Here is an 11,266-nt window from a genome sequence, read left to right as displayed (position 1 = left end):
CATGGAATGCTCCCTGTTTGTGGCCACTGACGTGGCCCTAGTGCGGAAGGGGTGAACCGGTGTGGGGGGCGAATGGGGGCAGGGGGAGGAGTCCGTGGACACCCACTGTTGTTGACTTGGAGGTCAGGGGTCATCTTAGAACAGGGTGAAGACTAGGTCTGGGCAGAACTCGAGGGGTGGGGGCTGCTTTTTATCTCCCAAGGGCTGGTGATCCCGGGGAGGGTGGTCCAGGCAGCGCCAGACCCAGGGCAAGGTCAGCGTGTCAGGGGGAGGTCTTAGGTGTCCTCTTCTTGGCCTGTAATTGGGTCCGTGACCTTGGGCGGCGCCTTCCCCTCCCTGAGCCTCATTTCCTCATCCATAAATGGACAAGATCTCAGGAGCCAGAGACGCGGGGATAAGGCGTACGACCGGTTGCTCCTCACGGTCCTCTGGGCTGTGTCCTCCTCTAAGAGGGGACAAGGTGGGGAGGGGGCAGGGAGGCAGGCCAGGACAGGAATCAGGATCCTCCTGAACGGGGGGATGGAGGACGGAAGGCGGGGAGGCAGGCTGGGTGATTAGGGCCCAGGTTCCTGTGTGAGTCTCAGGAAACCCTTAGAAGGGGTTTGTGGGTCCAGATGCTCCCATCGCCTCAACCCGAGGAATGTGAGCTGAGAAGGCAGGTGTGGGAGAGAGGGTGGGGCCTCTCCCAGGGATATGCCTTCAAATGGTGGGCTCAGGATGGGGCGTTCAGGGGAGGTTGTGCCTGCGGAGCGGCACTGCCCTCCCCGGCAGTTTGTCCCCTCTTGGTTCCAGCAGCTTGGAGGTCGGGGAGGTGGGAAGCTGCCTCCTGGGGAAGGGGGAGGGGCCGTCCTGCCCCAGCCGCTCCAGCACCCTCCAGCCCAGGCCCTGTCACTCCATGGGCGGGCGCTGAGCCGGCAGGAGAGGAGCCCCGGAAGTCTTCCTTTGAGTAAATCTGGAAACCACTGGGCCAGGCGGGTCTGATTTCCTGGTTTTCTTCAAGAAGTGGGGGTGGGTGGAAGGGGTTAACGGGAGAAGGGATGCCCTCACCCCGGTTCACTGACAGGCCCCCTCCAAACACCTGCTCTCGCCCGGTGCCTGGAGACCGAGGGCGCGGCCGGGGCAGGGAGGTGAAAGGAGCAGCCAAAGCCCCAAGAGGCTGGCGTGGTGGAGGCGTGGGACCCGCGGAGGCCCGGGAGGAGGAGGTGGGCCAGTGGCATGAGCGCTGTCTATGACGTGGGCAGCGGGGTGTGAGGACTTTGGGCAGGTCACAGGCCCTCTCTGGATCTCAGAAGCCACAGTAAAGGAGGGGTGAGATGAGCTGCAGCTAACGGCCCTTCCGGCCCTGATCCCAGGGGCAGGGAAGACAGTGAGTTCCTTTCCGTGGCAGGGACGGCAGGCTGGAGTCCAGGGCCCGTGTCTGCAGAGGCAAATGCCAGAATCAAAGCAGGCTGGGAGCGTGGGCTCCGCTCCTGCAGGGGCTGGCCTCTCTCAGCTGCCTGGGCAGCAATCAGGGTAGGGATGGACGGCAGGAGGGAGGGAGGCACCGTACCCACCAGGCCCCCACCGTACATCCAGCCACAACCGGGAGAACCAGTCCTGGGCTGAGGATGGTCCGTCTGGGGGTGATCTCATTTACCTGAATGACAGTCCCAGGAAGAGGGGAGGGTCCGGGAAGAGGTGCCGCATTATGTGGATGGGGACACTTCGGCTCCGAGGAGCGGTGACTCAACCCCTGTTTGGAGCCTGGCATGTCAGGGGTGGAGTAGGGCGTGGGAAGGGAGGCAGCTATGCTGGGAAAGCGGCCGGAGCCCCACCCCCTGCCCAACCCCAGGCTCTTAGGCAGGGACCTCTCTCCCCGCAGACTCTGGGGGGTCCACTTTTACTGATGGGGTGAGTGAGGAGGGGTCAGAGTGTGGGGCTGGGAGAGGCAGCCCTGGACTTCACCCTTCTGCGGGTGGAGAAGCCCCTGCCCACAAAGCGAGTGGGTGGGTGGTCAGGAGGCCACGATGGGAGAGCAGCCAGGTGTCCCGGGAGCTGCACCAGGAGAGCAGTGGCTGCGGTGCCGGGGCTGGAGGTCCACAGGGCAGAGTGCTGGGCCCAGAGAGGGAAAGCCCCGCCCTTTCCAGGAGTGCTCAGCCCAGGCCTGGGCAGGTGGGGGCCTCAGGGAGGAGTGACTGGGAGTGGAGGCCTGTGGTCCCCTTGGGGATGGTATGGCTTTGTCCAGGTACACCACGCTGACCCAGGCTGCTGGGGCACGTGCCTGCGGCTGGACCGGGGGACCCAGCTGTGGGACTCTCCAAGGGACTCACAGTTCATCCACGCCCACCCACCTGCTGCACAAGATGTTTCAGTGAGCCGGTCTGTGCCTCTCCTGGGTGCCGCCTCACCCACCCTCGTACGACGGACACACACACCTGATGCCCAGGCTCGGGCCGGCCACGGGTAGTCAGCCCCCGTGACCCTTCCTCCACCTCGCCCACACTCTGCAAGGGTGACCTGGCGGTGCTTTCTGCAGAGAAATGACATGGCAGTAACAATGTCCATGGCACTGCGTCGCTCTGTGCCTGGGTCTGCACTGGGCCCGGGGGAAGGCAGAGATCCAGGCCCTGGTTCGGAGGGACCCTGAGGGACCCCAAGGGACCCCAGTCTAGGAGTGGTAAGCCGGGCACAGTGGCAGGCCTGACAACCCTCCCTCAGCCCTTATGCAGTGTGGTCTCCTGTGCCACCCAGGCTTTGGGGGGCTGAGGGGAACAGAGGGACCAGAGCCAGGACAGTTCAGCCCCCAGGCAGAGTCCAGACTGTCACCCAGCTGAACTCAGCCACAGGCTCCCCTGAGGGCCCCTGGTTGTGCAGACCATTGTGAGGGGCTGCGAGAGGCCCTGCCTTGGAAGAGGGAGATCCAACACTGTGGGGGAGGATCGCCTAAGGTGGGTAAGGCACTCACAGACTCACCCAGATCCTGGGACCAGGCGCGGGGCCGGAGCCTGCCTGGGGGCCATTTGTTCACCCCCAAAGAGCCCGTCCCCTCCCTGCAGGCCCCCTACCCACCGTTATGGCCTGAACACTCAGTGTTGGGGGCGTCTCTACCTCCTCCAGACATTCTGCCCTGAGGGCCTCTCTGTCCTGTTCTTTGCATCTGACTGTCCACACAGTGTGTGGCACATAGTAGGTGCTTTATAAATACCTGGAGATAAATGCAGTGATAGCCACCAGTCTGTGACAGCTGCTTTATTTATTTCACCTCTCTGTGCCTGTGAAGTAGTGCTGCCATTCCCATTTCCCAGAGAAGGAAACTGAGGCTCAGAGGGGAGGAACGACTTGCCTAGTATCTGACCCCTGCTGGTCCGACTCCAGCCTGCTCTGTCCTGGCTCATTTGACTCCTCTCGTTCTTCATCCTGCCCTGAAGCCTGTGACTGTGGCTGTCATCAGTGGCTGGGGGCTTTGCAGCGGCCTCCTCTCTCCCCTCAGGCTCCCTGGAGTCTCCTTCCCCTCCCCTCCCCTCCCTCCCTCAGCCACCTCTTGGTCCCCAGCCTGGCTGGTCACCAGAATCCCCTGGGAGCTTGTAAAACCTCCCCACCATCAGGCTTGTCCTGGGCGATGCTGATGAAGTGGGTCAGAGCAGGGCCCATGAATCTGTATGGGGATTCTCGTGTTCAGTCAGATTTGGGAACCACTGCAAGTTGAGGTGTGGCATTGGCCAATAATATTTCCTGGCCAATTCAAGTTATGTGATGATGATACCTGGGATGGAGCTGGGCCAAGGAGAGAGGAAAGAGGCTTGGGTGGAGGAAGGAACCCACTGCCTGGAGGGGTGGTGAGAGTCTGTGCTCTGTGCCGACCAGGTCTGGTGATTCTGGCTCTTGGCAACCTTGGGGCAGGTGTGCCTCACTGGCACGTAGGAAATGCCAGCTGCATCCTTCAGGCCAAGCATCCCAGGTTTCCTGCTGCACTGTGCTGTCTTCCCAGACTTTAGTTTTCTCTCCAGGATCAAATGATAAGTTCCAAGGTCAGAGACCACGTCAGCATCTCTCTCCTCCCTGCCACACCCCAAATGCTGGACACATGGTGGGTGCTTGGTCTGTGGTGTTGATTGAGTGATCTGACGGGTTGGTTGGCAACTTCCGGCAGCTTCTCAGCCCATGCAGATCCCCGACCTCCAGGGCTGGGCCTGTGTGTAATCCCACCCCCAATTCCTCCAGGAATGGGGGCAGGGGCGGCGATCTGGTGAGAAGGGAGGTGGAGGGTTGGGGGGTGGTGCAGAGAAGGAGGAGCTCCCAGAGACCACCGGGAGAGTCAGTGTGGACTTCGGTCAGGGTGCTGGACCTGGGTCTAGTCTCTGCTCCTCTGCTGCTGCTTCTTCTTCTTTTTTTTAAAAAATTGTTTTGGCTGCGCCATGCAGCATGTGAAATCTTAGTTCCCCAACCAGGGATTGAACCTGCACCCCCTGCATTGGAAGCATGGAGTCTTAACCACTGGACCTCCAGGGAAGTTCCTGCTCCTCTACTTCTGTCCTGTTTAACATGGAACAAGTCTTTGGTGCTCTCTGGTTGGGGCTTGGTGGTCTTTGCTGATCTTGAAGGCCATTTCCAGTTCCAAAGGTGATGAATCTGTGATTGGACCTGAACTCCAGGCCCATCCTGAAGCCTGGGATGGTGGGGGTTTCGTCTAAGATTCCAGGGTCCCTTTTGCCTATTTTGGGGGTTAGGTGAGGGAATAGCAGGTTCTCTCTCCCAGGCCTGGCCCTGAAGGCATAGGCTGGGTACCAGCTCTGCTCATCCCTCTGGGCCCTGTGCCTCCAGATGAGGGACATGATGTGGCAGAAACAAAGCCCTGGTTATGCGGAGACAGAATTTCCTGCCCCAAGGTTCAAGGTGGTATTGCCCAGCAGGGCTCAGGCTGAGGCAAACCCTCTTCCGCCTCCTCTCACCTCCACAGAGGCGCTGCAGAGCAAGGACAGTGGCCAGCTCTGTCGGTCACCCCCCAGGGCACCCCAAGGAGGCCTCTTTGTTGGGGTCCAGACCCCCCAATCCTGCCTTCAGCCCTCAGGCCAATATCATGCCCACCATGGGCAGAGCTCATTCCAGGCACCTCGGGGAGGCAGATGGTAACGGACATGCTTGCCAGGCATTGCGGGAGAGTTGAAGACAGCCCATCTCTGGGATCAAGTCCCGGCTCTGCAGCTTAAACCCAGTGTCTTTGGGCAAATCACCCTCTCTCTCTGGCTCTCTCTGGTTCTCCCTCTCTCCTCCTCACCTCACAGGGTTGATTCAAGACAGGGATGTATGTTGGAGGGGCAAAAAGAGAGTGGTTCAGGATGGTGGAGAGGACTCGGGCTGGGTGAGCAGACAGACAGGGGTTCAAGCCTGAGCTCCCCACTGACTGGGGTCTTGGTAAGCCCACTTACCCTTCCAGCCTCCTCATCTGTGAACTGGTGGCAGGAATAAGGCCCCTCACAGAACCGTGTGGCATGTGTAGGGAACTCCATGCGATACCTGAGCGTGGCAGGTGACCAGAGAGCCACCTTCCCCCGTCTCCTCAACTGAACGAATAAAGTTGCCAAGTCCAGCCTGGAAGCTGTGGACTCTCCAGAGAAAACTGTTGGGATCTAAGCCCTGGATACAGTGTGGGGTCTTGGAGTCTCGTGGCGGGGTTCGGGGTCACAGGTAGTACCGGCAGCAGGATGGGGAGTCCCTCCCACCACAGTTTACGGTGGGTGCCTGTGATTAGGTGAAGCAATGCGCTGGGCGGGGGAGCCGCTCAAAGTGTGGGAGTGTGGGAGAGCAGAGGAGAGGGCAGGTGCCAGAGCATAGAGGTGGGCGAGGAGGGGCGGATGAGGGGTAGCTGGGCTGGAAAGGAAGGAAGGGGAGGCTGGGGGTCAGGGCTGGCCATTGGGGAGGGGCCAGCAGGGTCCCTCATGCATGTTCCTTTGTGGCTGGTGGTATGCCCTCCCCTTTTACAGATGAGAAAACTGAGGTCCAGAGGCTCATAGACTAAAGGACTACCTATGCCACGCAGCTTGTACGGGGCAGGGCAGGGATTCAAGCTGCTACCTGCTCGTTTCATGGTACATACCACTTCTGGAGGTCCTGGGGGCTCAAAGGCAGCCTCTGAAGCTGGGATAAGAGTCACAGAATTTGTAGAACTGGAAAGGACTCTGAGATTGCCCAGTTCAGCCTTGTCACTTTACTGAGGGCAAACAGAGGCCCAGAGAAGGTAGATGGCGGGTGGGGGGGGGGCACAGGTCACACAGTGAGCAGAGCAGAGCAGGACCATGAACCCAGCTCGCCTGTCCACAGCCAGCCATGTAGGGTTCCCACAGCTGCATCCTGAGACAGCCCCTGGACAGCGTCGCTGAGGCCATTCATCCAAGGCTGTCACCGTGGGGCAGGGAGTCCTTCCATGGGTTGACTCACTGCCCAGGGATGCAGTCACCACAAATTCGCCTGTGCCAGGGCACTGCTGGCCCCTCAGGCTCCAGGAACTAACTCCAGCTAGATTCCCGTTGCCTGGCATGAGTCACCACCAACTTGAGTTGGTATGTTTTCTCTCGGCTCCACACCCCCAAAAGCTGGGTGGGAACTCAGAGAGGCACACAGGAAGTGAGTTGACCCCGGGCTGAGTGATCTGGAGAGGGGAGTTGGATGGGATCTGGAGTGATGGAATCCGGAGGGGGGCCTGGAGTCAGCAGCCGGGAGGGCCCCTCCTTCCTCACGTGCATATAAACGTTCCTGGGGTTTGAGGACGTCTCAGCATCCTCCCAGCCTCCCCGAGCACCTTTCTCTTCTCTCTTCTCACCATGACCACCTGCAGGCGCCAGTTCACCTCCTCCAGCTCCATCAAGGGCTCCTGTGGCATCGGCGGTGGCTCCAGCCGCGGGTCTTCCGTCCCGGCCGGAGGCTCCTGCCGGGCCCCCAGCGCCAACGAGGGCCTGTCTGTCTCCTCCTCCCGCTAGTCCTCCGGGGGTGTCTGCGGGCTCGGGGGCGGCTATGGTGGCAGCTTCAGCAGCAGCAGCAGGTTTGGTGGGGCCCTGGGTCGCATCTTCGTTGGAGGATATGGTGGTGGCCTTGGAGTCTGCCTCAGTGGTGGCGATGGCAGCCTCCTCTCTGGCAATGAGAAGCTCACCATGCAGAACCTCAACGACCGCCTGGCCTCCTACCTGGAGAAGGTGCGCGCCCTGGAGGAGGCCAACACGGAGCTGGAGGTGAAGATCCGTGACTGGTACCAGAATCAGAGGCCCAGGCCTGCCCGTGACTACAGCCCCTACTTCAAGACCATCGAGGACCTGAGGAACAAGGTGGGGTGGCCAGGTGGGCGGCTCTGGTGGTGGAGTGTTGCTAGAGGTCATGGCTGCAGTGGACCCTAGAAAAACGCTTGCTAGCATCTTCGTCTTACAAACAGGGAGACTGAGGCCCGCTTTTGAGGAGTGGCCATGGACTACTCAGAACTGGTGGCGGAGGGTCCCTTTTTAGCGTCAGGGTATCTGAGCTGGACCTGGTACCCTGACTCTCTTGCTCCCTGCAAACATTCTTTGGATCAGCTTCTCTCCAAAGTAAGATGGGGCCCAGGATGGGGTGGTGGATATGTGGGTGCATCCCCTGCACATGCTGAGCTGGGTGGAGAAGGCACCCTAGGCTGTCTGGGGGAGAGTAAAGACTGACCTGCCAGCCAGATAACCCCAAGTATGGGGAGGCTCCTTTCTCCCCTCTTTGCTGTTCACCCCTGAGCAGCAGGGCCTTGGCTAACCGGACCTGTCCTTCACCCCCTCTGCAGATCTTCGAGGCCACAGTAGAGAATACACAGCCCCTTCTGCAGATTGACAACGCCAGGCTGGCAGCCGATGACTTCAGGCCCAAGTGAGCAGCACGGTGGTGGGCTGAGGGCAGAGAGCAGAGGGCAGGGGGTGAGCAGTGGGGTTGTCCAGACAGGAGGACCAGCAGGTCTGGAGCCTCAGAAGCTTCATGATGGACCCTGAAGCCCTGACCTTTGTCTTGCCAGGTATGAGCATGAGCTGGCCCTGCGCCAGGGCGTGGAGGCTCACATCAATGGCCCGCGCAGGGTGCTGGACGAGCTGACCCTGGTAAGCACTGACCTGGAGATGCAGATCGAGGGCCTGAAGGAGGAGCTGGCTGAAGAAGAGCCACGAGGAGGTAAGATTGCTGCTGGCAGTTGGAGGCTGATCCAGTGGGTCTGCAGATGCACCTGGGGCCAGGGAAGGGGGCAGCTGAGCTGACCGCCTCCCCCCATCCCTTCCTAGGAGACGCTTACCCTGCGGAGTCAGACCAGCGGGGACGTCAGCGTGGAGGTGGATGCTGTCCCCAGCGTGGACCTGAGCCACATCCTAAATGAGATGCGCGACCAGTGTGAACAGATAGCAGACAAGAACCGCAGAGATGCCGAGGCCTGGTTCCTGAGCAAGGTGATGTGGGTCCTCAGTCCTCCTGCAGGACCTCCCAGCCGGGGTGCCTCTGGAGTGCCCCACACCTTCTGTTCTTTCCTATCTCAGACAGAGGAGCTGAGCAAAGAAGTGACCTCTAACAGCGAACTGATGCAGAACAGCCGCAATGAGTTGAATGAGCTCCGAAGGGTGCCCCGGGGCCTGGAGGTCAAACTGCAGTCCCAGCTCTGCATGGTAAGAAGGATCAGGCCCAGCCCCAGCCTCCAAGTCGCCAGTAATGGCACCACCCCCTGTAATGGAACACCGCTGCAGTACGGTTCCGTCTCTCTTTTCCCAGGAGTGGGTTGGAGGGATCACTGTACCCATTATATAGATGGAGAAATTAAGGCCCAGAACAAATAGTGGAATAACTTTTCTCCACGTTGCCTAGCCCATCAGTAGCCCAGCTGGGGTCAAAAATCCATGCACCTCTCAGGAAACATGCCCAGAGACCTGGGGGGACAGCAGTGACCCCCTCCGTTGACTCTCTCTTTCGCTCTCTCACATTCACAGAAAGCATCCCTGGAGAAGAGCCTGGAGGAGACCAAAAACTGCTACTGCCTGCAGCTGGCCCAGATCCAGGAGCTGATCTGCAGCGTGGAGGAGCAGTTGGCCCAGCTGCGCTGCAAGATGGCGCAGCAGAACCACGAGTACCAGATCCTGCTGGACGTGAAGACTCAGCTGGAGCAGGAGATCACCACCTACCGCTGCCTGCTGGAGGGCGAGGACGCCCAGTGAGTGGGGACCCCCCCTGTCCTGCCCCACAGACCCTTCAGCCCCACCCTGCTGCTCCCAACACACCTAACCGCTCTATCTTTTCTTCCCTACAGCCTCTCCTCCCAGCACCCATCCGGCCAGAACTATGTTTCCTGTGAAGGTAAGGCTCCTGAGGGTCCCGGGGCCGCCTTTGCCCACCCGCCGACCTCACCACCTGAAGGCCTGGGTCCAGCCCCTGCTCACCCCAGCTGTCTTCCCTCCCTCTCTGCTGGTGGTGGGCTAATAACGCTGACTTTCTGGTTGATGCATCAATCCTGTGTGGTCTCCGTTCCTGAGCTGATGGGAGGGGAATTGGAGGTGCCTCCCAGGAATCTTCTGGGACCTCACAGCCTGAGGGATGCAGGAAAGAGCCAAGCCCAGAAGAGCTTGTAGGGTCTTCCTTGAAGACCTGCATGCCGTCGGGGGAGTGGGAGTTGGGACATAGGATGGGAGGGAGCTCGCTCGTGTTGGCAGATGCTGTGTGAGGCGTTTTACAGCAGCTCTTTCCTCCGACTCACCTGGCGACTGTGAGGGGGCTGTGGTCAGGCTCATCTTGGTGCTTAATGTCACACAGACACGACGTGGCACAACTGTGCCTCAAGTCTGTCCAGCTGCAAAGTCCATGCCTTTCTTTTATACGGCTCTATCTTTTTAGGTATTTTAACCCAAGACTCCCAAGCTTGAGCTCCTAACTCTACCCCTTGGAGCCTCACCTTTGCACACAATGATTTTTAGTGTTGGATGGGGGAGGGAGAGCCTTCTGCCTTGGGGGTGGTGTCCACGGTTAGGACTGAATCTTTCTTCTCCAACCTGCTCCCCCTCATCACTCCCATCAGCTCCCTCCTCTTCCTCGTTCCCCTCAGCCAGTGAATCGTGTGCCCGCGAGTCCCCTAGAAATGTCTGTCACCCCTGCTTCCTTTTCATCCCCACAACCACCGCCGCCATCAGACTTGCTTCCTCACTCCCTAGAACTGGGCCCAGCCTACTAATTGGAATCCCTGGCTGTCCGTCTCCCCCACCCTCATTTCTACCTAATGACCTTTCTAACGAGAATGTGGTACAGATCAAGAATAAGGAGGCCATCAGGTCCCCTCCGTTCAACCACCTGTGTTGTTCCCTCTCTCCTGGGATGCTTGGCCTTCCCGTCTCAACCCACCGTGGTGCCTCTCCCCACCCCCTGCACCCCATGAATCCACCCTACTTGGCTATTGAGGTGTACCACACTTCTCACTTGCTGTGGATGCCTTCCATATTTTAAAATCTTGATTAAAAAATCAAAGCTATGGGAATTCCCTGGCAGTCCAGTGGTTAGGACTCGGCGCTTTCACTGCCGGGACCCGGGTTCAATCCCTGGTTGGGGAACTAAGATCCCGTAAGCCATGCAGTGTGGCCAAAACAAAACAAAACATAACAAAACAACAAAAAAAATCAAAGTTTTGTCTGTAGAACATAATTAGATTTTTAAGAAAAAGAGCCATTCCCAGGCTGACATCCCCAGGTGTCACACACCTCCATACCTACCTCCCACTTTCAAGTCTTAGTTCTTACTTTTGTCATTTGCCTCGTTCTTTCTTTTTTTTTTTTGAATTTTTGAATTTTATTTTATTTATTTTTTTATACAGCAGGTTCTTGTTAGTTATCCATTTTATACATATTAGTGTATGTATGTCAATCCCAATATCCCAATTCATCATCCCTCACCCCTGCCGCTTTCCCCCCTTGGTGTCCATAAGTTTGTTCTTTACATCTGTGTCTCAATTTCTGCCCTGCAAACCGGTTCATCTGTATCATTTTTCTAGGTTCCACATATACACGTTAATATATGATATTTCTTTTTCTCTTTCTGACTTACTTCACTCTGTATGACAATCTCTAGATTCATCCACGTCTCTACAAATGACCCAATTTTGTTCCTTTTTATGGCTGAGTAATATTCCATTGTATATATGTACCACATCGTCTTTATCCATTTGTCTGTCGATGGGCATTTAGATTGCTTCCATGACCTGGCTATTGTAAATAGTGCTGCAATGAACATTGGGATGCATGTGTCTTTTTGAATTATGGTTTTCTCC

General features: G+C 58.1%; 1 protein-coding gene across 1 annotated transcript; it reads left to right on the top strand.

The window, feature by feature from the left end:
• The first annotated feature begins 6,516 nt into the window (after window positions 1-6,516).
• Window positions 6,517-9,248, top strand: LOC118887095 (keratin, type I cytoskeletal 16-like). The gene is given in 7 exon segments (XM_036837651.1): window positions 6,517-7,295; window positions 7,772-7,854; window positions 7,997-8,128; window positions 8,130-8,148; window positions 8,256-8,417; window positions 8,505-8,630; window positions 8,949-9,248. Coding segments are annotated over 7 exon segments (1,245 nt in total). The 5' UTR covers window positions 6,517-6,797; the 3' UTR covers window positions 9,174-9,248.
• The last annotated feature ends 2,018 nt before the right edge of the window (window positions 9,249-11,266 follow it).

Source organism: Balaenoptera musculus, chromosome 20, assembly GCF_009873245.2.
Source record: "Balaenoptera musculus isolate JJ_BM4_2016_0621 chromosome 20, mBalMus1.pri.v3, whole genome shotgun sequence".
Taxonomy (NCBI): Eukaryota; Metazoa; Chordata; class Mammalia; order Artiodactyla; family Balaenopteridae; genus Balaenoptera; species Balaenoptera musculus.
The sequence above is the reverse complement of the archived record's forward strand: the minus strand, read 5'-3'. Positions and strand labels throughout refer to the sequence as shown.